Source organism: Pongo pygmaeus, chromosome 19 (assembly GCF_028885625.2).
Source record: "Pongo pygmaeus isolate AG05252 chromosome 19, NHGRI_mPonPyg2-v2.0_pri, whole genome shotgun sequence".
In the NCBI taxonomy this organism is placed as follows: Eukaryota; Metazoa; Chordata; class Mammalia; order Primates; family Hominidae; genus Pongo; species Pongo pygmaeus.
The window spans coordinates 68,716,306-68,742,971 of NC_072392.2; the positions used below are offsets into that span (position 1 = coordinate 68,716,306).

The 26,666-nt window shown below is 58.1% G+C and overlaps 2 protein-coding genes and 1 long non-coding RNA gene across 8 annotated transcripts in view; 2 read left to right on the plus strand and 1 right to left on the minus strand.

Moving 5' to 3' along the window:
• On the plus strand, positions 1-17,260 carry PPP1R9B (protein phosphatase 1 regulatory subunit 9B). Its single transcript, XM_054456435.2, has 10 exons — positions 1-1,886; positions 5,766-5,898; positions 7,279-7,399; positions 9,619-9,723; positions 10,763-10,898; positions 11,410-11,562; positions 11,675-11,728; positions 14,789-15,018; positions 15,344-15,440; positions 15,610-17,260. The coding sequence occupies exons 1-10, from the start codon at positions 516-518 to the stop codon at positions 15,661-15,663; spliced, it is 2,454 nt and encodes an 817-aa protein (XP_054312410.2). The 5' UTR covers positions 1-515; the 3' UTR covers positions 15,664-17,260.
• LOC129016758 (uncharacterized) lies at positions 11,978-22,435 on the minus strand. Of its 2 annotated transcripts, XR_010124604.1 has the most exons (4): positions 22,305-22,424; positions 15,316-15,510; positions 13,573-13,685; positions 11,978-12,345 (listed from the first exon to the last, which is right to left on the minus strand). It is a non-coding gene; the product is annotated as an uncharacterized LOC129016758 (long non-coding RNA). The 2 variants fall into 2 exon arrangements; XR_008494946.2 differs by lacking the exon at positions 15,316-15,510 and having other exon boundaries at positions 22,305-22,435.
• Positions 20,762-26,666, plus strand: part of SAMD14 (sterile alpha motif domain containing 14) — an 18,840-nt gene continuing 12,935 nt past the window's right edge. For 2 of the 5 annotated variants that reach the window (XM_054456437.2, XM_054456438.2), the window contains exons 1-3: positions 25,058-25,215; positions 25,573-25,842; positions 25,962-26,016. In XM_054456437.2, the coding sequence (XP_054312412.1) occupies positions 25,974-26,016 (43 nt within the window). In that variant the 5' untranslated portion in view covers positions 25,058-25,215; positions 25,573-25,842; positions 25,962-25,973. Of the gene's footprint in view, positions 21,435-25,057; positions 25,216-25,572; positions 25,843-25,961; positions 26,017-26,666 lie in introns of those variants that run through there. The other 3 variants (XM_054456439.2, XM_054456441.2, XM_054456436.2) reach the window with 3 other exon arrangements.

Here is a 26,666-nt window from a genome sequence, read left to right on the forward strand (position 1 = left end):
AGGGAGGGAGGCGCGGCGGCGGAGCGGCCCGGGCCGGCGGAGCAGCCATGGGCGTTGGGGTGCCGGGCCCCCCGAGAGCCGAGGCCTCCGGCCGGACTGGGGGACGACCGGGCTGCCAGCCCCGCTGACACCGCCTCGGACGATGTGAGCCGGCGACACCGCGGCTGCTTCGCGGGCAGGGCGCGCGCTCCCACCGGCCCCAGCCGCCGCTTTGCTAATTTGGGTGGGGGCGACCGTACCAGGCCGCTCGGGCTTTTGAAGCGGGGCTGGCTGTCTTCGGCAGCTTGATTGGGGGAGGCGACCCACACACAGGGCGCTTGGAGATTTTTTTCTTTTTCATTTTTTTTTTAAAGCGGGATTAACTGTTTTTGGCAGCTTGGTTTTGGGGGGACCCTAAAAAAGGCCTTCTGGGGTTTCTTTTATCGGGGGGAGGGGGCGGTGGTCCCGACTTGGCCAGCCGCCTGTTGAAGCGGGGGAGCGGGGAGCAGGGGGATGCGAACCCGGCTCCCCCCACCATGATGAAGACGGAGCCACGGGGGCCCGGGGGTCCCCTCCGGAGCGCCTCCCCGCACCGCAGCGCCTACGAGGCGGGCATCCAGGCGCTGAAGCCGCCCGACGCGCCCGGGCCCGACGAGGCACCCAAGGGGGCCCACCACAAGAAATATGGCTCCAACGTCCACCGCATCAAAAGTATGTTCCTGCAGATGGGCACGACGGCGGGGCCCTCGGGCGAGACGGGCGGCGGCGCGGGCCTGGCCGAGGCCCCGCGGGCGTCCGAGCGCGGCGTGCGCCTGTCGCTGCCGCGGGCCAGCAGCCTGAACGAGAACGTGGACCACAGCGCCCTGCTGAAGCTGGGCACCAGCGTGTCGGAGCGCGTGAGCCGCTTCGACTCCAAGCCCGCGCCCTCCGCGCAGCCTGCGCCGCCGCCGCACCCGCCGTCCCGGCTGCAGGAGACGCGGAAGCTGTTCGAACGGAGCGCCCCAGCGGCCGCAGGCGGCGACAAGGAGGCCGCGGCGCGGCGGCTGCTGAGGCAGGAGCGCGCCGGCCTGCAGGACCGGAAGCTGGACGTCGTGGTGCGCTTCAACGGCAGCACCGAGGCGCTGGACAAGCTGGACGCTGACGCCGTGTCCCCCACGGTCAGCCAGCTCAGCGCCGTCTTCGAGAAGGCCGACTCGAGGACCGGCCTCCACCGCGGGCCCGGGCTCCCCAGGGCCGCAGGGGTTCCCCAGGTCAACTCGAAGCTGGTCAGCAAGCGGTCCCGGGTGTTCCAGCCTCCACCGCCGCCGCCGCCCGCCCCGTCGGGGGATGCCCCGGCCGAGAAAGAGCGCTGCCCCTCAGGGCAGCAGCCCCCGCAGCACCGCGTGGCCCCTGCCCGGCCGCCCCCCAAGCCCCGGGAGGTGCGCAAGATTAAGCCGGTGGAGGTGGAGGAGAGCGGGGAGTCGGAGGCCGAGTCGGCGCCCGGGGAGGTGATCCAGGCCGAGGTTACTGTCCACGCGGCCCTGGAGAATGGCAGCACCGTGGCAACCGCAGCCAGCCCCGCGCCCGAGGAGCCAAAGGCCCAAGCGGCCCCGGAGAAGGAGGCGGCGGCGGTAGCGCCGCCAGAGAGGGGGGTGGGCAATGGCCGGGCCCCGGACGTGGCCCCTGAGGAGGTAGATGAATCCAAGAAGGAGGACTTCTCGGAGGCGGACTTGGTGGACGTGAGCGCCTACAGTGGGCTCGGGGAGGACTCTGCGGGCAGTGCCCTAGAGGAGGACGACGAAGAAGACGAGGAGGATGGAGAGCCCCCCTACGAGCCCGAGTCGGGATGCGTGGAGATCCCGGGGCTGTCGGAGGAGGAGGACCCAGCCCCGAGCCGGAAGATCCATTTCAGCACGGCGCCCATCCAAGTAAGTGAGCCCCCCCGTCCTGCCCCCGCGCCGCCCCTGCCACGTGCAAGCGGCCGCCCCCGGCTCGCCAGCCAGCCGGGTTTGGCAGGCTGAGTCAGCCCCTGCCACCCAGCCCCCTTCCCAGAAGTTCCCACCCTCAGGGGGGCGTGGGGGAGTTCCAGCTGTTTGTCAGAGAGGGATTTTCAGGTGTGCGAGGGGGTGGCCTGCCCCGACCTGCCCTCAGGTTCCTCCGCCTGCTGCCCCGCCCCGCCGCTCCGCGGAACCCGCCCTGCCCCACGCGGGTCCTGGGACACCTGCTTTCCCTTCCTCACCCGGACATTCCTTTCTCCAGAGGCTGCCAGAGGCTGGGGTTTGGGTAGTGTGAAGGGGTGTGTGTGTCTTCAGGAGAGACATTTGCCCTTCACTGGGTAGAGAGGGGGCCGGGGTGCTTTCCCCCTGTATGGGAGCTGGATGGGGTGAGAAAGGGGAAAGCCAGGAACTTCTCAAAACGAAGCTGCAGGGGACCGCAGCCCTTCCTCTATTCTGTTTGTACCCCTACCCCAACTTTGCAGAAGTGAAAGAGGGAAGCAGATCGTGAGGGTGAGCTGGTCTGTGGCCATGTGACTGGCTGGCGCCGTGTTCCCTGGGGGTCCCTGCAGGCCAGCTGCCCGGTCCTGGTTGCACAGGGAGGGGCACTTTGTGTGGTCCTTTATGGGGAGAGGCCTTCTGCAGGCATGGAGGAGGAGGGGGTGGGGCTGGGATCCCCCTGGGTGCCTGGCAGTAGTGGGCATGCCTTTACTCTTGGCTGCTCAATAGGACAGACTCCCATGGCCTTGGCAGGCCCCAAGTGTTCTTGCCACATTCTCTGGGAGCCCTGAAAGAGGGATGGAAGCTGCCCCTTTTGGGGGTCTCATCCCCACCGCCACTATTGGTGGTTGGTTTGTGGGTTGTGCCAGAGCTTTGAGATCCTCAGAACAGCACTGATGGGGAGGGAACATCCCCTAGGGGGAATCAAAAACTCCAGGCCACCCCTCCCCCCACTTCACCACCCTCCACTCTTGGCTAGCACATTCAGCCTGCAGGGTTCTTTCTCACTGCCCCAGGCTCAGTTGCACCCGGCCCCAGGTCCGCCCCATGGAAGTGTCCAGGTCCCTGGACTCTCCTTGGCCTGGACCCTGCCCTGCCTTTACCCTTCCCTAGCCAAAGCACCATCTGTTTGCTTGTCGTTTCCATAACTACTCCTGGACTCTGAAGCTTCCCAACTTTCCTCTCACTCGCCCAGAATATCAGCCTCTGCCCCTCTCCCACCTCCCACCCCAGCAAGAGGCCTAAAAGGTTAAAAGTGAGTGGCTCTCAGGCCAGCCCCTCCCCTAGGCTGGGACCTGGGGGGTCCTCTCCCAACCCCTTTCCCCTCCTGAAGGCAGTGGGGTTCTGAAGGGAATGGGGGACTGTAGTGTTTCTTGGGACTCTGAAGCAGAGTTTGGATCCCCCCACCCCACCCCCACTAATTTTGCAAGCAGTCCGATGCCCTCAGAGATGGAGTTTGGTCTGGGCCTCTGACTGTCTATATTTGACGCCTTACCCTGATTTTTCGGTAAAAAATAGCACATGATTTGGAGCAGTGCTTCCCGGCTCCCTGGTGACTTTGGAGCTGGCCCGCCCTGTGTGAGAGCCAGGGTGTGTGGCGGGCCCAGTGTGGCTGGCTTTCAGCCTTACTGGGGATTTCCTCCTCCCCACCCTGGCACAGGGGCCCCACTTTTTTCTTCTTCCTGCCCCTGCCTTGATGCCAAGTCCGGGGTCCCGGGCCCCATGGATGACCCAATTGTTGCCCTTCTGGAGGTGGAGGCCTCTGCTGAGGGCAGAGAACCCAATTCCAGCTTGGCCTCGAGGAGGTGGGACCTCCCCTAGGGCCCTCTGCTAGACCGGCATATCATGGTGGGCAGCCCAAGGAGGGGTAGGAGGTGGTCTGGGGCCTCTGAGCCCAGGCCTGGGATTCCTGCAGCGGGCAGGACCAGAAAGGGAACAGTATTTGATAGGCTGAGAGAAGAGGGCAGGGTGCAGCCCAGGACAGGCTGTGAGGGTGTGTTTTGGAGGTCACAGTGGGTGTGTGTGTCCATGTGTGTCAGGAAGGGGTTTGGTTGACCCAGGAGACTGTAGAGACTGAAAGATGAAGGGACCCTGTGTCCTAGAGCAGAGGGTGAGAGTCAGGGGACTCCAGTACAAAGTGGGCCAAATCCCACTGCTGAGTCCAGGCTCATACCAGCCCTGTCCCAGAGCCTGGGGCATGTGTGCAGTGGAAACAAAGTCACCGGTGACCCACCCACCTGTCCCAGCTGGGTGCAGTCTCATCCTACCTGGCCACAGTTTAACCCACGTGACCTTGGGCAGTGGGCCTGGTGCCCTGGACTATGTGCAAGGTAGGCAGCCTGTTTGTTCGAGGGGTGCAATGGACAGATGAGCTTTAAGGGCTGGAGCCAGAGTTTCTCTGATGCTGTGAAATTGAGGGCATTGAGCTAAGTGACCAGAGGGGTCCCTCCCACCTAAGCCTTCTAGTCCTATGAGCACCCCGTCCCTCTCCCACTGTGGCAGTGAGCCTCTCTGGTAGGGGGTGGGGACAACACGGAGCAAACCCAGACAAAGGCTGGGGCACAAGAGTGCTGCTGCCCACCAGGGTGCCCACAAGGTCTGCTCCTGGAGGAGACAGGGCCCTGACAAGGGTCCTTGGGGGAGATGGGGTCCTAGCAGCTCAGACTCAGCCAACCGATAGAGCTGTTCCCCATCCCTCCCCGCCTCCGCCTGGCTCCAAGTGGTGCCAACCTGTCACTGCAGGCGATGAAGCTTGAGCATGTCATGGTACCCCAAATGGTGCTCATTAACCTCCCACTGGGGGCACCCCTGCCTGGGCCCAGAATTAGACATTCCCACAGAGCCCAGCCCCACCTTCTCTGTCCTTCTGAGAGGGTCAGAGCTGAGGAATTCCTCTTTTTGTTGAGAGACGTGGGAGAGAGACAACAGAGGGGTACAGGAGATGCCAAGGCAGGGCTGGCCTCGGAGCCCCATGGCGCCTGGGTTCGCTGTGGGCAGTGTCAGAGGCTGTCCCCTTCTCAGTCTCCTGGGCCCCCTAGCACATGGACAGGGGGCGTAACTTAGAGAGCTGCAGTTGTGGAGGGAGAGTGGCCTGGGTGTGCAGGGAAGGCCAGGCCCAACTTTTTCCCCTGCTCCTGCCACCCGAGGGGCTCCTGGGGGTGTAGGGCCTGCCTCTTCTCCACGGGGATAGAGGTGGTCTTTCCTGCTTTCCTCCCCTGCTCCAACATCCACTTGAGCGGCAAGTCAGAGCCAGTCCTGGGTACCTCTCCCCTTCCACCCCTCCTGCTCCCCTCCCCCTCTGCTGTCTCACACCCGCTCCCCCCTCTCTCCCCATCTGGCATTCTCCAGCATCTTCTCCATCCTCTCTCCCCTCCTCCTCTTCCCCTCTTCTGCTCAGCCTGTTCCTTCCTCTCTGTGTCTGTCTTTGTGTCCCCTCTCGCCTGTCTGGCTCTCTGGGTCCTATCTCTCACTTTCCCTCTATCTGGGTGTCTGGGTTCCTGAGTTGGACGTTTCTCCAGGATTCCCCTTCCGTGCCTATGGCAGACCATGCTCACGCTGGTTGGAGCTACAGAGAGAATAGCAGTGCGGGTCTGCCAAGGCTGGGTCCCTTTCTGTCTTAACCCTGGGCTCCAGAACTATAAGGGCCTTTGTTTTGCTCAGAGCTGGGGTCTCAGGGGGCTGGGTGAGGCCTCATCTCAGGGCTGTCATGGGGAGGCATGGAGTGGGTAACTCAGCCTGCCTCCTCGGCCTCCTCATGCCAGTTCTGCCCTTGCCCTCCTGCCAGCCTCTCTGACTAGCTGCCTCCCTCCCCAGGTGTTCAGCACTTACTCCAACGAGGATTACGATCGTCGCAACGAGGATGTGGATCCCATGGCGGCCTCTGCTGAGTACGAGCTGGAGAAGCGTGTGGAGAGGTTGGAGCTGTTCCCTGTGGAGCTGGAGAAGGGTGAGAGGCCAGGAGGCCAGGTCACTTGGGCACAGCTGGGGTTGACCCAGGTCTCATCTCTGGCACCAGCTCCTGCCCTGTGCCCTCAGGGGCTCCCACAGACTTGCTGGGCCTCTCCCTCTGACTCAGGCCCTTGGTGACCTTCCCCGCTCCTCCCTTGTCAGCACCCAGAGCAAACAGGGCCTCCAACCCAGGCCAAGCCACACCCCCACCACCCCGGTCATGGAACCACATTTGCACATTCAATTAACAGGTCTCTGTAGGGTACTGTGTGCTAGGTCCTGGGCTCTGTGTTGGGGACACAGTGATGGGCTCCTGGGGAGATGGATGGGGGAGGCAGACATGGAAGGCACAGTCACATCTAATCTCACCCTTAGGCGCTGGAATAGGGGCTGGGGAAGGTAAGGAGGGGCCGCTGTAAAAGCGTTTAACAGGTGACCTAACCAGACTGTGCTTGGGGGCATTCCCCAGGGAAGTGAGGCTTGAGCTGCACTCTGGTGAGGAAGAATTAGGGGAGTAGTCAGGAAAGGGGCTTGGCTGCATTTTCACAGGGAGGGCAAGAAGGGCATGCAAATGAGGCCTTGCAGACCACGTAGTCTTGTTGCTAAGATGGATTGGGAGCCATTTTGAAGCACAGGAAAGGTCTAGAAAGACCATGCCAGGCTGTGATATAGGGAGGGGGGTCACAAGTAGATGGAGAAAGGCCACTGTGGCGTGGACAGGAAGATGGCAGAGCGGGTGTGGGTGGACTGGAAAGATCTCCAGGGGTAGAATCCATAGGATCTGGGGGTCATTTGGCTCAGGTGGAGGCTGTGAGTGGGAGGGAGGAATCCAGGTGCCTCCCAGGTCTGGCGGGTGGCAGGTGGTGGTACCATCCCCCATGAGGGAGTGTTTGTGGGGGAAGGTCATTAGTTGGGACATCAGAGGCCCATGAGTCAGGCAGGGGCAGGTGTGGATAGGGGAATGGATCTCAGGGGAGAGAAAATCTGGAGGTCTTTGGTCCTTGAAGCTGTGAGTACAGATGAGACTGGTTGAGAGGGAGAAGACCAAAGGCTTAGGGCTGAGTCCCATTCTGGCCACCCCCATCCCGGCCACACGCCCTGGTCTGCATATGCAACAGTCTTACTTGCCTGTGCCACCCTTGGCACGCTCTTCTGCCCATTGGTTCTTTGGAAGGGACAAAGGGCAGGGAGCGGCTCAGGAGCCATCCTAGTTGACTTGGCAAAGAAGGTGGACAGAACCATGTCCCTTCTTCAGTTGTGGGACATCCCCTAATGGGGACTGCTTCCTGATGGGGGGGCTGTGCCCTGGAAGTCGCGGTGGAGAGTCTCTCGTCTGTCCCCTACAAGCCCTGCCATCTCACCACTCTCTGTTCCACAGACTCTGAGGGCCTGGGCATCAGCATCATCGGCATGGGTGCTGGGGCGGACATGGGCCTGGAGAAGCTGGGTATCTTCGTCAAGACTGTGACAGAGGGTGGTGCGGCCCATCGGGATGGCAGGTACCAATCCTCCCCAGTCTCGCCTGACCCTTTTTCCCTCTCCGACTGGCCATCCTTGGTGGGGTGGGCCACTGAGCAGGGGGTGGGGCAGGCATTCCCCGGGAGACTTATGTGCTGTGTGTGCAGCTGAGATGTTCGGGGAGCACTGCCATGCCAGGTGCTGTTCCAGGCCCCAGAAATACAACAGTGAGCACAGTCAGCCCCTATGCCCTGAAGGAGCGTGCATTCTCCAGGAGGGGCTGGTGACCATGGGGGCTATAGGCGTGTGTTGTGCATTCTGGTCTGGAGTACGGTTTGGGCCCTGGTAGGGAGAAGACAGGCATGGTGTATATTTGAGCTTTTTTTTCGCTGAACATTGAGTCTCTGACAGTGTTGGGCCGGTGCTGGGCCCTGGGGAGTCAGTGGTGAGGGCCTGGCACACTTGAGAAGTGTGCAGTGTAGTGTGAGGTAGACATTGAACAAATGGACACACAAAAAGTAGTGAAATGGAGGGAAATGCAGACTGCTGTGAAGGCATACAACAGGAGGGTTTAACCTTTCTGGGCATTAGGGAAGGCTTCCTGGAGGAAGCAGTGCTGGAGCTGAGAGCTAAGGCTGAGCAGGAGTTAGCTGTGCTGAGGGAGTGAGTGCAGAGGTTCCAGGCAGTAGAGCCATGAGCAGGCAGGTGTGGCTGGGGCATAGAGAGCAGGGGTCAGGAGGCTGTGACTAGACCCGTTGGTGGCAGTGGCTCTGGAGACAGGCTGTCTTTGCGCATGTGAGTGTGTGTGCCTGTATTGAGCATCTGTGGTTGCAAGGGGTGAGTTCTGTGGGACAGAAGGTTCAGGGAGGGCATCCTGGAGCTGTGTGCCAGCCAGGGACCCCTGTGTTAGCTGTGTATTCCAGGAGTGTGAGGAGTGGCAGTAGGAAGGGCTGTAGGGCATCCCCCAGGGTGGCTGTAAGTTAGAGTTGACATTGGGGATCCCTTGTGGTGGTACCTCCAAACCCAGACCCCCTCCATATGACAGAGGTGAGCAGGTGTCCTTGTGCAGCTGGGTGACTTTGGGATCTTGTTGCTAGAGATGGGGCTGCCCTGTCAAGGGGCTTCTAATTTTTTTTCTCCATGCCCGGGTCGCATGGAGAGGGGCCGGGAACAGGATGCCCTTTCATTTACCCCTTCCCCTCCCAATGTGAACTTCCAGAGCCTTTCCCATTGTTGCCTGTGGGTTGTCCAAGGAGTGAGTGTGCATGGTGGCCGTGGCCACTCACTCATGCCCACCTGGGAGTGGCATGTGTTGGGGTGAGCTGTTGACAATAGGTCATTTCCTCCATTTCCGTGTGGCAGTCCTGAGAGAAGGCCTGGAGCTCCCAGGGAGGTGGAGTGGAGGAGGGAGGTGTCTGAGAGGCCCCCCACCCTCCATCTCCCTCGGCAGGCCGGACTGAACCTCCCCTTGTGTGGAGAACACGGGCTTCAGGGGACACAACTGAAGTGTGTCGGCAGGTGCACCTGTATCAGGTGTGTGTGGGACAGTGTGTGAACTCGAGAGAGTGCCATTCGGTCTTGGGGACTTGGGAGGACATCTGTGCACTCAGTTCTGTGCAGAAATGTACACGTAAGAGGGTGGCATGTCACTTGTGTGTTGTGGGGCTCCTGGCCAGTGTGCATGGCACAGATGAACTCTGAGAATGTCACACCGCTCGGTCAAGTATGATGGAGGAGGGGACAAGAGTGTGATTGTCACAGGAAGTGTGCCTGCCACGTCTCCTGGTCCTGGACGCCTGTGTCTGCTTTGCTTGCCTGGCTCTCACTGCCCACACAGGTGGGCCTGGCTGACACTTAATCCTCTGGCCTTGTGAATGTTATGCAGGTAGACAAAGTACCAGGTCCCTGTGAGGACAAAGTATCTGTGAGGTTTCTTGTTGTTGTTTTCTTTTCTTGTTTTTTGTTTTTTTTGAGGCAGGGTCTTACTCTGTTGCGTAGGCTGGAGTGCAGTGGCACAAACACAGCTCACTGCAGCCTTGACCTCCCTGGCTCAAGTGATCCTCCCACTTCATCCTCCCAAGTAACTGGGACTACAGGCACATGCCACCATGCCCAGCTAATTTTTTTTTTATTGTTTGTAGAGATGAGTTCTCACTATGTACTCAGGCTGGGGAGCCTGGAGTTTCTGATGGGAGGGAGGCTACTTCTACCCTCGCTCCTCAGTGCCCCTGTGACCCTTTAACCAATGTCACTCCGCTAGGATCCAGGTGAACGATCTCCTGGTGGAGGTGGATGGAACCAGTCTGGTGGGAGTGACCCAGAGCTTCGCGGCGTCCGTGCTCCGGAACACCAAGGGCCGAGTGCGGTGAGAGCCCAGAGGGGTGGGGCGTGGGAGTGGGCAGGAGGTCCTCGTCCAGGCACTCCGTTCACCTGCCTACAGCCAGTTAAGGTTCTGGTGGCCCAGCTCACAGAGGTTCCGCTGACTCCTTGGCTGCAGGAGTTGCTGTGCCTGGAGTCGCTCGCCTCACACCTGCCTTCTCATCCCAGCTCCCTGGCCGCTGCTGGCCACCAGCACTCAGCCTTCCTGGCCCACTGTCCACCAGCCCTCCAAACTGTCCTTTAGGGCTTATTCTCCTTCCCCTTGCCTGTCCCCGACTCACTGACTGAAGAACCAAGACGTCCAGGGTGAATGCTAACCATATTGGGGTCCCCTCATTGGGACCTCATCCCCCCCACCCCGACCAGCCCCGTGTCATCCTGGGAAGACTCCTCCCCAGGCCTGTAACCAAGGGGACTGGATCAGAAGCTCCCTGTGTCCACTCTGCCTTTGGCTTAACATTCAGGGATCACTCCCTGCCCCCCTGCAAGAGGGGTACTACCCCCAGGAAAGGGTGGTGGAGAGAAACAGGATGTGGGTGGCCACTGGGAGGAGGGGCTGGTGCCTGGAAGTTCCACTATTTCCTCTCCATCCTAATCTCCAGTTGCCATCATCCCGCCCCTTCCTGAAGCTCAGGGGCTTGGAGCATACCCAAGAAACACCTCCGCAGCCCATCCCTGCTGGGAGGGTCATCTTCACCTTTCCCTGCCTCATTTTCTCCCCTGGGGCAGGGGAAGAGCCTCCTGAGTGCATGTCCCCTGCAGCCCAGCCTAGAGGTGGGCTGACATTCTCCCTCCTACAATACTGGCCAGAGGGGTGAATGGGCCTTCCTGCCTGCCTTGGGAAGGAAACCTGATAAGGGCCCCCATTCCCTCATTCATTATTAACACTGCAGCCTTCGGACTCAGCCCTCTCATCTCTCCTCCCCTGGGAGGGCCTGAGTTTGGAGAGGGGAGCATCAGCAGGGAGGATGATGGCATTACCTGGCTGAGGACAGAGGCAGCGGATGATGCTGGTGCCCCTGCAGGTTTATGATTGGCCGGGAGCGGCCGGGAGAGCAGAGCGAAGTGGCCCAGCTAATTCAGCAGACTTTGGAACAGGAGCGATGGCAGCGGGAGATGATGGAGCAGAGATACGCCCAGTATGGGGAGGATGACGAGGAGGTAGGGAGTCCCTGCCTGGCTGGCCGCGTGGTCGCCCCCTGGTGGCTAGATGAAGCATTACAGTTATCTGCCTCTACTGCTTCCCCTGCCCTGGTAAAAAGCCCACAGTGCCATTCCCTGTCCTCCAGTCACACTCTTTGTCTTCAGAGGCCGGACAAGGAATACACAGTCCTCTCAAAGAGCCCCCAGTCTGAGGGGAGAGCATAGCCCCTAGTCTTGGGGGATCTAATCTGAAAGGGAGCTAGATCCAGAAGGGGAAAGATAGTACAGGCTGTTTCTTCAGAGACCCAGGCTGATGAGGAACTGACCTCCTCTGTCATCAGGCGACTACCAGGCTGTTGGGGGAAGACGTAAACCGTGTCTCTGGTCCAGCCTCAGGCTGAAGCGGGAGGCACGAACCACATTCCTGGGTAGCTCTCTGTCTGGCATGGGCAACTGGTCCCAGCCCTGGTCATCAGGGCTGAGGGCAGCTGGGTGGGGAGGGCCCACAGTCTCTGGTCTCCCTTCGCAGACGGGAGAGTATGCCACTGACGAGGATGAGGAGCTGAGCCCCACGTTCCCGGGTGGTGAGATGGCCATCGAGGTGTTTGAGCTAGCGGAGAACGAGGATGCACTGTCCCCTGTGGACATGGAGCCCGAGAAGCTGGTGCACAAGTTCAAGGAGGTGGGAGGAGGGGCTCCCTGGAGTGGTGGAGGGAAAGGCAGGCAGGTCTCCTGCCCTCGGCACTGCCTGCCCCACCCTGCTGGAGCTGAGTGCCTGCCCCTCTGCCCAACAGCTCCAGATCAAGCATGCGGTCACTGAGGCAGAGATCCAGCAGCTGAAAAGAAAGGTAAGGGTGCGTATGCGTGTGCATTTGCGTGCGTGCATGCGTGTGTTGAGGAGCAGGGTCCCCCTACCCTCACACCTGCACATGCTGACACTTAGGCACAGGTACCCACAGAACAGGCTGCTCTAAAGCAAGAGGATATGATAGATATGATATTAAGAGCTCAAGCTCAAGCTGGATGCTCCAGCATCACTTGTTTCTCTGTGCCTCAGCCTCCTCATCTATAAAATGAGGTCGTAATAGCACCAACACCACACGGTCGTTGTAGGATTAAATGAGATAATACACGTCAAGTCTTTAGCACAATGTCTGACATAATAGGTGCTCAATAAAAAGTCAAAGTAGGCTGAGCGCAGTGGCTCATGCCTGTAATCTCAGCACTTTGGGAGGCCAAGGCAGACTGCTTGAGCCAGGAGTTAGAGACCAGCCTGGGCAACATGGCAAAAACCTATCTCTACAAACAATACAAAAATTAGCCAGGTGTGGTAGCGCACATCGGTGATCCCAGCTACTTGGGTGGCTGAGGTGGGACGATCACTTGGGCCAGGGTAGGTCGAGGCCGCAGTGAGCCGTGATTGTGCCACTGCACTCCACTCCAGCCTGGGTAACAGAATGAGACCCTGTCTCAAAAGAAAAAAAAAAGTCAATATATTAGCTGTGATACCGAAGCATGCTAAGTTCTGCTCTAGGTGTCTCTATGTTTGTGCTGTCCCACATATGTCTGTTATATATAGGCCCATTGATAAGTACAGACCACCCAGAAATACACACACTGACACAGCAGCCTGGCCCCAGGCACATAGTACCCACAGACCCCCTCACCCAGACACATAGAGACACCCACTCTACACAGACACAGTCACAGAGACAGTGGACCTGTGCTTCACATTACACTCGGGGCTATCAGCCTGGATATGCAGACCCACTCTGCACCCATCTGCTCTGAAACACACAGGCATGGCCATCGATCAGACCACCTGGTCTAGGAAGAGTGTCACGGGGCATGCACATTCTCATCTGGGCAAGCAACACAGAGGTGCTGATGCTGACCCCAGATGGAGACACATGGAGCGCACACACACACACACACACACACACATATGTAGTATACACAGATGCTTACACAAGCATGTCAGGTGCCAGCACCCTCACAGGCATGCAGATATACAGACTCCATATTAAAAGTCTGTATGGGGCCTCTGCTGGGACCTAGACTATAGGAGTCCCAGTACCTATGGGGCTTCTGCCGTGGTGGGGAGAGACAGATCTATAGGGGTCTTGCAGACAAGGGAGTGTGTGTACCCTCCCACATGGGGGTATGCAGGAGAGGAGGCCGGGGTTTGGCTGGCTGGGGCAGAAGCAGGGGCATTCCTGGCAGGGAGAGGAGCTCCATGGAACTTGGAGGCTGGCTTTGAGGGGAGGCCAGTCAGGAGGTGGCAGCATGCCTGTCGGGGAGAGGTGGAGGCAGGGCTGGACTGCCAGGATGGGCTCTGGCTTGCAGTATCCTGCCTCCCCTCTAAAGACTCTGGCCTTGGTCCTACAGATAGCATGGGGTATGTGGCCATTGGGATTTTTCGGAAAGCCACTGCCTACAAAGTGGGAGGGCATGAAAGTGGGCAGTGCTGGGAGGCAGGCAAACTGGTTAGGGGCCCAGACAGTGTCCTGGCAGGGGTAGGCCAGGACTGCTCAGAGTATAGGCAGAGGGTCTGGAAAGGAAGGGTAGGTGAGCGCTGCATTTCCGGGGTCAGAGTGACAGGCCATGTCCCTGAGGTGTATGCAGAGTATGAAAGGGAGGAGCACGCCAAAGGTCTGTTAGTGCATTCCACTTACAAACATCCTCTAGGTACCTTCTAGATGTCCAGTACTGTTCTCATCACCATGATGGGCAAAGCCAGAGTTGATCGTTGTTCTTATGCATCTGCAAACCAGTGACTGTGTCGTCACACACTGGCATGGGGCTCTGTAGGAGAGAACAGGCTTACTGAGCTGCTAAAGCAGGAGGAACCTGATTTGGGTGGAGGTGGGAGTAGGGCTGTGCTGTTGGAGTGAACTGTGGGGGCTTTTTTGGAGAAGTGACACACTGAGCAGAGAGCCGAAGGGTGAGCTAGAGGGAAATAACTAGGCAGGCAGGAGGGTAGATGGGGGACATTCCAGGCAGAGGGGACAGCACACGCAAAGGCCCTGTGGCAAGTCTGAGGATCTGCAGGAAGGCCTGTGTGGCTGAGGGACAGAGAGCAAGGGATGTTTGCAGCAAATACTGGCAGGGGCCTGAGACTGAGTGCCAACATGGCTGTGAGGTTGTGGCGCCTTTTAACAGAGCAAGTCAGGAAAGGAGGCATAGGTTTGTGCAGCTGCGGGGGTCTGGTCTGGGGCATGGTACCTGCGAGGAGCTGGGAGCTAAAGCTGAGAGTTGGGAGCAAGGGTGGGCTGGGACTTGAGATTTGCAGCTCAGAGTGCACAGAGGTGGTGTGGGAGATGGGCTGGTGCCCCAGGGCAGTGAGTATAGAGAGAACAGAGGATCCGGAACTGAGCTGTGGGGGACTGGAGGTCTGCGCTGGGGTCACCTGGAAGCTGGGAGAGAACCAGGATTGTTCAGGAAGCCACAGGTACAGAGACTGGCGAGCAGGGCTGGGGCTGCAGAGAGGGGACGGAGAGTAATGGTGACCCTCATCTGCCCTTTTACTTCACATGTACTGTCTCACTGGAGCTTTTGTGAGCTTGGTAGGCACATATCACTACCATTTTACAGATGGGATAACTGAGGCTTGGAACATTAGTTGCATTGCCCCAAGTCAGAGTATCAGTGACTAACCGAAGCCTTCAGCCTCCCTGCTAGTGGGGTGCAGTGACAGGGAGTCTGGTGGGAGCTCTGAGGCTGAGCTCTACTTCTTTCCTCTCTGGGTTTCAGTTCTCAGGCTCAGCCAAAGAGGGTTAGTAGTTGGGGTGCAATGGACTCCACAACAGTAGGAATCCCCTGGCGACTCTGGCCCCAGTGCTAGGATGGGGGTACCCTTTGGCTCCTGCTGGCCCCCACCAACCCAGGGCTGTGCCTTTCTCTCTCAGCTGCAGAGCCTGGAGCAGGAGAAGGGGCGCTGGCGGGTGGAGAAGGCGCAGTTGGAGCAGAGTGTGGAGGAGAACAAGGAGCGCATGGAGAAACTGGAAGGCTACTGGGGCGAGGCCCAGAGCCTGTGCCAGGCTGTAGACGAGCACCTGCGGGAGACTCAGGCGCAGTACCAGGCCCTGGAGCGCAAGTACAGCAAGGCCAAGCGCCTCATCAAGGACTACCAGCAGAAGTACGTGGCTGGGGGCTGGGTGGGCTGGGCCCAGGGAGCATTGAGAAGCTTTTGGGGGCAGTCCCTCCCCACCCCTCCAGCTAAGTAGGGAGGCAAGGAGCACAGAAGTTGGAGGGCCCCATGGTGGGGACACCCGGTCCGGAATGACCAGGCATCAGAGCCAGCACAGAGCCAGACCCCCAGAGGCTTTGGGAAAACCTGGGTCCTCCCGACCTGAGAACAGGGAAGGACAGAGCTGCCCAGGTAGAGCTGAGGACCTGGGTCGCCCTGGAGGAAAGCCAGACCACACACCCTTACCTGCCATCTGTCCCTTGCCTGCGCCCAGGGAGATCGAGTTCCTGAAAAAGGAGACTGCACAGCGTCGGGTTCTGGAGGAGTCGGAGCTGGCCAGAAAGGAGGAGATGGACAAGCTCCTAGACAAGGTGGGCCCGGGGTGCCCTGTGGGCAGGGCCCAGTGGAGGGAGCAGCACTGAAGCCCTTACCCTGTGGGTCCTGGAGGGAGGGGATGCCATGTCCTCACCAGGGGGGCGGAAGGGGCTGGGATCATGCCTGGTGTCCAGACCTGACCCCCTACCCTCCTTTGTTTTCCAGATCTCAGAACTGGAAGGAAACTTGCAAACACTGAGGAATTCCAATTCTACTTAACAGGAATCATTCCTTGACTGGACAATAATTAACCCCTCTCCCATTGTCCTCCCTCCCCTGTCCTCAACACCCCACCCCTCCCCCTGCCAGCCTGGGGACAGGTGCCCCGACTCCCCCCACCCCTCCACCCCACCTCCCCCAGCTTCAGGGACCAGAGGGCTCATATCACAGGCCCCCTTAAGATGGCCTGGGCAGACAGAGGTGGCTAGAAGGGCAGCCTGTTTCTTGCCCCATGGGGCTGAGGCACAGAGGCCGAGGGCTGCCAAGGGCTGGCCTGGTGGTCGATGGACACAAGCACCTGCAGATCAAACTGCCAGACTTTACACACTCCAGCTTTTGTCTCTGGACTGGAACGGGGCTGGGGCTCTCCCAGCATCTGCCAACTGGAGGCTGCTCCCTGCCCATGGGGCACCTGGGTGGCCCCTGGGCCTCTTGACTTGAGATTCTACCTTCTCGGCCCTTCCCTCTCCCCCCATCGTTGTGCTGTCTCTGTTGCATTCTGACCCTCCTGCCTGGGGGGTGGGGGCGTTGCCTCAACACCTCCCCCATCCCTGTTCCCTGTCCTGGGAGGGATAGAGTCCACCCCAGAGCCCGGAGGCTGCGCCTGGCCCTGGCCCTGCACTGAATTCTCATGTGTCCTTCGGGAAAAGGGGAGTGAGAGTGGGAAAAAGGGAGAGTTCAGGACACCTGGTCCCCAGCTCCCCATTTCCTGGGGCAGCAGCCCTCAATTTCTCCTTGTGCCTCCCCTCTTCCAGGTGCCAAATAGCCATAACCTCCTCTTGGAACTGTTATGTGGCCTCTCTGGGATCCAGGTTTCCTGGTCAAGGCTGGGAATGCCAGGGAGGAAAGGGGGTCTGGCTACAGAGACCCTGGTCTTAGGCAAGGGGAACATTTCTCCCTGGAGAGTCCGGTCCTCTCCTGTGCTGCCCTGTCTGCCCAGCCCAGGGCGATGCCTGGAAGCCTACTGACATTGCAGGGAGTCAGCCTCACCCCCACCCCCACCCCTACTGTTTTTCCAATGTTTTGACTGGAGGACAAAATTTTACTACTACTCATCTTTTTGGAGACCAGGGCTGCCCTGCTGGCAGCCTGCCTTCTAAGTGAAATTGACTCTGTTTCCCCACTTTAACCCCAAATTGGGGCTTGGACCAAGGGAGGTGACACACCCCCCCCAGGTCCCCTCCCCTTTCAAAATCCATCTCATTTTGCCACTTCATGCCCCTGCCCTAACTGGGTTTTTGTTCATTTTTAAAAAACAGACCATCCATCCCATCCGTTTTGGCTTCTTGTCCCCTGTAAATAGACCATGACTTCGATCAGTATTTCTTGTCTCCACCCCTTCCTGTCCCCAGATGTGCCCCCATCCCCTGAAGGAGCTGGCTGTCTCAGTCCTGGGCTCACGCACTTCACCCCGGCAGATGGAGGGGGCGGAACCGGGTGGGCGGGGCCGCTTCTGGCCGCTTGGGCCAGCGGCCATCCCTGCCCAGCCGTCGGGAGGACCGCGTCTCTGTATATAATATATATATGTATGTATTGTTCCCGGTTTTGTACGGACCATGCCCTCTGTCAGGTCGTCCCCATAAAAGCAGCCCCCAGAGCCTTGCTGCCTGGTTTCTTGATTCACTGAGGTGGGGAGTGGGCAGGGATCAAGGATGCCAGGCTGCCCCGGTGGTCCCCTCCCACCAGTGCTGCCTCTAACCCTGAGGAACTTCCTACAGTGTCCCCCAGTTCCCGGTTCCAGCAAACTGCTTTTCTGCCCCCATTCCAGCCATCAGCACCCATGCTTTTTGTCCAGTCCTCCTGGGCAGGGCTGAGGTTTTCTAGAGAGTTCGTTTAGTCTGCATTCGTTTTTCAGGGCCTCTAAGAAGTTCAAAGGATGGGCTAAATACAGCAAGGTGAACCCAAGTCCCTCCCCCAGAAGGCCTCTAAACTGTGGGGACACTCTCAAGAGGCCCCCAACCGGTGTGAGGCAGGTAAAGGATTAAAGGATTGCTGGGGGTGGGAGGTGACTGCCTGGCAGTTTAGTACCCAGGGTCCTAGAGAATCTGTTTGCCCTTTGGGGCGGGCCAAGTGGCCTGAAATAGTCCCAGCCCCTGTGCTGGGCCAGCAGGCCTGTGTGCTGACTCACCAGCTCAAATGCTAATGGGTCTGGGAGTCTAGGTGCCAGGGTTCCAGGGACAAGCTTTGGTGAAGTCCCGGAGGGGTGAGAGCCAGCAGGGAATGGGGCAGGAGCTTATGGCTGGCCTCAGGGCCAGCCTTTCCTTGCCGGGGTGCTGGTGTGCAGATGTCAGAGACCTGAAGCATGGAGGCACTTGCACTCAGTGGTGTGGCGCTAGGGGATTCTCACCTTTGCCATAAGGAATGAAGTCCCAACTTCAGGGCCCTTCAAGGTCACCTTGGTGGGTCCTTAACAACATCCAGATGAGTGGCCAGCACCCCCAGGGACAGTCTGCTCCAGAAGCTTCCCTTGTAGATGGCTGTGTCACACAGGTCCCATTCATGCTAAGCCAAATTCTGGCTTCCCGTAGCTATCCCTCAAAAACCCTAGGTCTACACCTCAGGCCAGTCCAATCCTGCCTCCCACCTGAGGGTTGCCTAGAAACCTGGGGATAGTGAATACTCTTCCCAAGGCATCTTTACTACGTGGACGATTGTTGGAACACTCTGGGAGCCCTGAGGATGCTGAAGATGGATCAAGGAGTCTGATCCCCAAGATCAGAGACCACCAAACCACAGGGTCAGAGGTCATGGCTCCAGAGTTAGAAGTCACTGAACCCCGGGGCCACCAAGGCCCTGCTCAGGAAACCCAGCCAAGAAGTGAAGTGGCGTGACCTTCCTGTAATCTGTAGTCTTAATGTGGGTGGGGAGGCAGGCATGAAGGTTTTGAGGGTTTCTGCTGGGCTGATTGGGGCTAAGCATCCAGGGCGGGGTCCCTCTGTCCCTCCCCCACTCCCTGTCTGTCCTGTGTGTTAGGTGAGGGGCCTATACATTGTATGTTTCAAACGGTGGGCCAAGTAACCCCTCACATTTAAGCCCAAGTGTGTTGTGTGCCTGGAGGTGTTGTGTGTGGCTTTGCTGTGAGTTTCTCAAGCCTGAGCTATGACTTGCTCATGATACGCAGTATGTCCATGTTTGGGACTTTGTCAAGTAGCTGTAAGTGGGCCTGTCACCTTAAACCCTCCTTATCCCCCCACTCACTTGCCCAATTTTGGAAGCTTGAGTAGGTTTGCCAACACTTGCCAATAAGGGGTATTTTCCCAACTCCCAGAAGCTTAGGCCTCACTAGGAATAGGGGAACAGGGGCTCCTCCTGGGTCCTATGGCCTGGCAAACATACCCGTCATCTCCCCACTCCTTGGGATGTACAGGGTCTGTATAATCAAGCCCCCCACTACAGCCCACCACCCAGATCTCACCAGATGCCTACAAAGCACATCCCCTTTAAGACAGCCAGATGCAGCCCCCACAGCTGTCAACAGAGACACCACCCCTTCCCCAGATTTCCACAATCTAGCCTCATGGCTGCCAGAAGATTCCAAAGACACCCAGAGACCCCCAAACTCCCATAAATCCCCTAGGACACCCTCAGATCCTAAAGGCTGTTAATTCCGTTCTCACTCATAGTCACAAGATTGTCCTGGTTCAACAGGCCACTTCCCGGAGGCCTCAGACTGCAGAGTCCTGTGGGCCATCAGGGAACTCTGTCCTATAGACTCCACACCTCTCCTCTGACTCTAGACCCCTGATCCAGCTTCACCACTTGCCTTTTTTTTTTTTTTTTTTTTTTGAGATTGAGTCTCACTCTGTTGGCCAGGCTGAAAGGCAGTGACACAATCTCAGCTCACTGCAACCTCCACCTCCCAGGTTCAAGCAATTCTCATGCCTCAGCCTCCAGAGTAGGGCCACCATGCCTGACTAATTTTTGTATTTTTAGTAGAGACAAGGGTTTCACCATGTCGGCCAGGCTGGTCTCGAACTCCTGACCTCATGTGATCCGCCCACCTTGGCCTCCCAAAGTGCTGGGATTACAGTCGTGAGCCACTGCGCCTGGCCTTTCACCACTTGCTCTTGAGCAAAGCACTTTCCTTCTTCTAAGTCTCTGTTTTCTCTGAGGCAATAGGTAATGGAAACACCCATTAATCATTTATTGTGAAGGTGACAATAGATGATCTGAGAGTGCCTGGCACCTGCCAAGCTGTGACGTGCAGTAGCTGGTTGTGGATCCCTACATTGCCTCCCTGGCTGGCCTGCCACTGCCATCAGCTCACTGGGTCCAAGTCTGATCTCATCCGTCCCCACCCCCACCTGCTCCAGGGCTCCCTGCCTCAAGCCAAGGTCCACAGCCATCCTAGACCCCTCCTCCCTCACCTCCTAGTCCAGCAGGTCCCCAAATCCTCTCAGATTCTTCAGTGTCAGCTTCTTCAGGCCTGCATCCTGAAGGGCTCTCAGCTTAATCTGTAATCTTTATGCCCACTGCCACCGGCCCTCAATAGCCTCCAGCGGGTCTCCCTGCCTTCAGAGTGCCCTCTGTAACCCTGTCTCCGAGGAGCCAAGGGTGCTTCCTAAATGCACACCTGAGCCCCTCCCTCCTCTGTTAATTTTATGTGTGTGGGGTGGGGGGGCGGCGGGGTGGGCGGCTGGTAGTATAAAGTGCAAGCCCCCTGTACCTCCCTAGCTTCAATTTATCTTCCCCTCTTGCCCTCCCACCCCCAACACACCCTGGCACTTCCCTACCCTGGCCCGCAGTTGTAGCCAACACATCACCTCCTCTGGGAATCCCCCAGCCCAGCTCCCGCCGCGGCCGCCTGGACCCAGGCCGGGCCAGGGGTGCGCTCTCCCTTCCGGCGAGAAGTGCCCTCTGTTAGCTGGGCCCACGGCGCCCGGGCTCGTGAGGACCTCCCCACTCGTCTGCGCCCCCGACTGGCCCACTGGCCTTGAGCGCAGTTGGGGGGCGGGGGTTCTGTTCACCGCTGTCCCCTCCAGCCTCGGCGCCCCGGCTGCTCGGCGAACGTTTGCTGAGTGAATGAACGAATCGGGAGCCCTGACAGACCCGGCAGAGGAGGCGGAAGCCCCGTAGGTCCCGTGGCGGGGCCGCCCCGGAGCCGCTCCCACCCGCGCAGACTCCGGTGCGCCGCGTCTCCCGCGGGCAGAGAAGTAGCTGCAACTCCGCTCTCTGGGCCCGGCCGCCTCCTCCCCGCCGCCCTCCCCCGCTCCCGCCCCCTCGCTCCCTCCCGCTCTTTGTCTCCTGGGCTCCCGGCTTCCCCGCCACGCGCCCCCCACCCCGACGCCCCTTTCCCGGGGACCCCCGCGGACCCCTGCCGACGCGACGCGGCGCGAATCGGCCCTGCCTGGCGGGGGCCCCGCGTCCGGCCAGGCCTGGCGGGCGGCGGGGGCGGGGAGGGAGGTGGCGCTCGCTCTTCGCTCTTCTCTCTCTCTCTCTCTGTCACACACACACACACACGCACACGCACACGCACACACACACGGAGCATCCTCCCGTCAGGTCTCCTGGTCCAGCCCCGCCCGCGCCTCCTGCTTCCAGCGAACCTGTTCCCTCTCCCCACATCCCCCGCCCTCCATCTCCCCCGGCTCCGGGACCTTTCCCGCCGACCTCACCCCCATCCCCGGGATGGAGCGGCTCGAGCCCGCCCGGAGCCCCCCGCGGCCGGGGTGACTGTCCCCCCACCCCTCTCCTGCCCGGCCCCCGCCTCAAGCACCATGGGCCTGAGGGGTTCCCGGGGCGCCAGACGCTGAAGATGACCGATGCCAGAGGTGAGGGGCCGGGCGCCTTGGGATGGACCGGGAACTGGGGCTGGGGCCACTCGGGCCCGCGGTGGGACCCTGAGTGGGGTTAGGCAGGGCCAAGCGACAAGGGCTTTTCTTCCCCTATCTCTAGGGGGACTGCACGGGGCTGGGGTGCCGGGCTGTCAGGGGAGGGGGCGGAGATAGGATTTATGGCCCTAATCCCCTCCCTCCCGCCCGACGCCCGGAGAAATTAATAAAAAGCTGGTGTGGGGGGAGGGGGAGAGGGTTTAACTCTTTCTTGCCCGGCGGGGAGTTGTGCTGATGGATTGGAGAGAAACTAGCCACCAGGCTCTGACTGGGGAGAAGGGCTCTGAGAGTGGAGTAGGTGCCCTGTCCCCAGCCTCACCCCATCTCCAACAGTGCTTTGAGGGGATGCCAGACTCCTGAGGACTACCCCAAGCCTGGGGCCAGTGGACGGCCGGCGATATGGGAAGGGGGGACCACCTCCCTGGCTCCACAACTGCCTCCCCGACCGCTGGTCTCCTTTCCCATCCACCTCTTCCCGGCCTCTCCCAGTTGCACTTCTCTCTGTCGCTTTCTCCTCTCCAGGGTCCCTTTCCTCTCGCCTGCCCGAAGGGCTTCTCCCTTCTCTCCCACCCTCGGGCGTCACTTAGAGCTGCGGAAGCCCTTGTCCCCAGTGCCGGTTCCCCTGGCCCCACTCTCGGTGTGATCTCTTTCTTCTCAGCAGCCCTGTGGACTCTCCGCCAGTTTGTGTGTCTGTCCCTGCTTCTTCCTACTCCTCACTTCCTTCCGCTCCCGCTCCCGCTCCCTCCCCAGGAATTGTGCGCCCTTTCTTTCTTTCTCCTTCCCCTGGGTCCCAAGAGGCTGTGAGCTCACCTGCCTCCCTTTCTCCCAGAGAAGGGTCAAAGGTCATTGGTGCTCCTTCTCCGGGATTGGAAGCCTTGAGGGGAAGGGTATCCAGAGGAACCGGTTCAATCCCACCCGTGTGCAGTTACCTGGCTGAATGTGCGTGTGTGTGTGTGTGTGTGTGCGCGCGCGCGGGGTGTGTGTGGGAGTGAGAGTGGGGGCGGGGTTTGGTGTCTAATTTTTCTAGGCTCAGTTTTGGAAGGAGAGGGTTGGGTGGGAGGGGTCTGGTGACCCCCTGAAGACAATGTAGGGAGGGTCCCCGTACACACCCCAGAAAGTTAGTTGTTGAAGAGAAGAGAGCAGTTTGTGCTGAATCAGGATGGACCGAGAATGGCTTTGAGCAGGAAACCTCAATCCAGCCCAGAGGGTGCCTGGAAGAGGAGGACTCCAGCCAGCAGAGGATCTCGACCCTGGAATGGGCTCTTGAATAAAGAACACAGGATCTTCATTCTCAGAGGCAGAGAGGAGACAACACTACTGCCCTCAGAGAGCCTCCATTCTGATGGGAGAGGCAGTTCTTGTCTTCAGAGTCCCTAGTCTGACGGGAGAATATGTGGACCCTGTCTTCGCTGAGCTCCCATCTGATTGGTGGGGGGGAGATGAGACCTATTTAAGGAATCAGTGAAGTGTGAAGAATTCCCCATTTCCCAGTAGTTGGAGAAGGGTGGATTTAGAAATTACGCAGACAAATGAGAGGAGGGAGGGCTACCTAGGACAGCTTCCTGCAGGAGGTGGCAGCTGGGTCCTAGCCAGATAAGGCTTTGTGGTTGAATGAGGAAATGTGGTTAATTCTTAGGGTGAGCCTCCCTTCCCATCTGGCCTGTCAGGACAGGAAGAAATGTTCTAGATCTTTGCTAGTAGCCCCCGGAGTTCAAGAATGGCAGGAGGGTTCTTGGAGGGTCTACTTCCCTGATGACCCCTTCCCACACCTCATTTTCTGCTTTCAGCCCCAGGCATTTATGGAATCTGGAGGTGGTTTTGTTTTTTGTTTTTTGTTTTTGAGACGGAGTTTTGCTCTTGTTGCCCAGGCTGGAGTGCAATGGCAGGATCTTGGCTGACTGCAACCTCCACCTCCCAGCTTCAAGCAATTCTCCTGCCTCAGTCTCCCGAGTAGCTGGGATTACAGGAATGTGCCGCCACAGCCGGCTAATTTTGTATTTTTAGTAGAGACAGTTTTTTCCATATTGGTCAGGCTGGTCTCAAACTCCCGACCTCAGGTGATCTGCCCGCCTCGGCCTCCCAAAGTGCTGGGATTACAGGCGTGAGGCACTGCGCCCAGCCTGGAGGTAGTTTTGATGCTTCTCCCAGTCCTGGTCAGTGTGGAGCAGCTTCCCTCCCTCTATGCTTATCTCTTCCTCCACCCCTAAACTGCAGATCATCACCTAGGATAGTGCAGAGGGGCACGAGCCCTGGCTCAAGACTGAGTTCTCCCTCTTTTATTATTATTATTATTATTTTTGCTTTTATTTATTTACTTATTTACTTATTTACTTTTTTTCTTTTTGAGATGGAGTTTCCCTCTTGTCACCCAGGCTGGAGTGCAATGGCACGATTGTCGGCTCACTGCAACCTCCACCTCTCAGGTTCAAGTGATTCTCCTGCCTCAGCCTCCTGTGTAGCTGGGATTACAGGTGTGCACCACCACACCCAACTAATTTTTGTGTTTTTAGTAGAGACGGGGTTTCATCATGTTGGCCAGGTTGGTGTCAAACTCCTGACCTCAGGTGCTCTGCCCGCCTCGGCCTCCCAAAGTGCTGGGATTACAGGCATGAGCTATCATGCCAGGCTACTTACTTATTTTTGAGATGAGTGTCTCACTATGTTGCCCAGGCTGGTCTAGAATTCCTGGGCTCAAGTGATCCTCCCACCTCAGCCTCCTGAGTAGCTAGGATTATAAACATGCACCACCTTTGCCTGGCTTCCTCTCATCTCCTGTTTCTCAGTTTTCACATCTGTAAAGTGGGGATATGAAAATTTCCAGGCCAGGCGCGGTGGCTCACGCCTGTAATCCCAACACTTTGGGAGGCCGAGGCAGGCGGATCACGAGGTCAGGAGATCGAGACCATCTTGGCTAACACGGTGAAACCCTGTCTCTACTAAAAATACAAAAAAATTAGCCAGGCGTGGTGGCGGGCGACTGTAGTCCCAGCTACTCAGGAGGCTGAGGCAGGAGAATGGCGTGAACCCGGGAGGTGGAGCTTGCAGTGAGCCAAGATAGCGCCACTGCACTCCAGCCTGGGCGACAGAGCAAGACTCCGTCTCAAAAAAAAAAAAAAAAAAAAAAAAAAAAAATTCCCAAGGCTGGCCACGGTAAAGGTAGATGATGTCTATGTAATAACGGAAAAGAAGAGCTGGAAAAGACCCCAGCAGGCATGTGGCCTAGCCTTCCTACATCTGACACATGTATGATCTAGCTCAGTGCCTTGCCATTCTCCTGGGGACCTCAGTGTTAGAAGTAATTGGAGGTCATGTTTCAGCCATGCAGCGTCCCCTTGCCTTAAACCATCAGTGGCCCCTGGGCTTCCTCACTCTGCCCCCAGCCAGTATCCCCTGGCCAGTGGGCTCCCTAGGGCTACTGGAATCCTACATCTGCTTGAAAGCCTAGTCAAATGGTTTCAGCTATATATATCCTTCCTTATCTGCCCTCCCTTCTTGCTTCCCACCAAAAAACCTTGAACCAAAACAAAAAAAACCCTACCCATTCACACTTCTTCCCAGAACATAGTTGCATCATAGAGGTTTGGCTGTCCATTGTGTGCTGTGTGTACTCCTCATACCCTCCTACATCTATGAGTCTGTCAAGAACTGTGAGAACTGTGTCTGGAACAGTGGCCCTGTTGATGGTGCCAGCTTCCTGAACAGCTCTTGTTCAGAAAGGCAGGTGGTGAGGGTACCAGTGATGGGGGTTGTAGGGAAGGGGGAGGCAGGATTGGAAAAGAGATGGAGAATTGATGGATGCAAAGATAGGTGGATGGACAGATGGCAGCAGATGTTGGGTGCATGGGAGCAGATGTGGGATGGATGGATGGGTAGATAGATGGGTGAGTGAATGGATGATGAGTAGGCAAGTAGATAGGTGGATGAGTGCATAGGTGGGTAGACGGATGGGAGAACCTGGGTCCTGGTCCTGATTTTGCCATTAACTTGCTATGTGATCTTGGGCCAGTCACTCCCCCTTCTGTTTCTTCATTTGTAACGTGAGAGGATTGGATTTAATAATCTCCATGACTTCTCCCAGATTTGATTGGACAGTTGATGATTGAAAGCTTTTAGGGGATGCTAGTGATGCGAAGGCCCAAGACAGTGAAGGGGAGAAGTTCAGTGACCCATGTGAAGGCACACAGCAAATCAGTGGACCAGGATACCAGGACCACAGGGCTCAGCCTGTGTCTGTGCCTTGGATTTGCGTCTGCCCCCACCCTCCTACTATACCTCCTGCCCCGGCGCCCACGATCTGGGTTATGCTTCCAATGGCTTCTCTTCCAGGGGACAGAAGAAGGGTTCTAAGGTAAGGGGAGGGGCCAACAGGCCTGGAGCAGGTAGACTTCCACATCTCTCCTGCCTCGGTCAGCCTGAATCTCTTACCCAGGCTCTCTTTTTCTTTCTCTCCCCTCTTGTCCTTCCCAGCTCTCTTGAGTCATGGCTTCTTCAAAGCTCCGAGAACCCGTGGATGAAGTTTTTGGTAAGTTCCGTGTGGCTCTATCGCTAGTCAATAGACACAGCCATAGAGTACTTCCTTCCTGGGCCACCAGGCATTGAAGGGGATAGGGTGCTTCTTGGCGGCTTCAGTGTGTGTGTGTGTGTGTGTGTGTGTGTGTGTGTGTGTAGGTATTGTGGCCTGACCCTTTGTCACCACTATCTTAGTGGACACACCAGTTATAACAATAAGGGTCTCCATTTATTAAGTGCTTATCTTATGCCAGATACTAGGTTAAGCACCCCCATCTCACATGCACTGTATTAGTTAACCCTTACAATAATGTAAGCCCAGTTTGCAGACCAGGAGTGTAGGGTACAGAGGGCTGAAGTGACTTGCTTTCAAGATCACATTGCAAGTTAGTGGCAGGGCTGGGACTAGAACCCCAAACTGCCAGACTTCCCGCTCTTAGTGACTATCCTATACACCTGTCAACTCCAGCCCAGATGACACACGTTACCTCCAAGTCACATAAATAAGTGCAAGGGACCTCACCCTGCTTGGATGTGTGCTGAAATCAAATGCATAACACACACAGCCTCAATACCCCCAGGCTGGCCCCCTCATGCTGGCCTGCACGCCCACGTCCTCAGTACACACTGGGGTGCATGCACACACCACGGTACCATCATTTA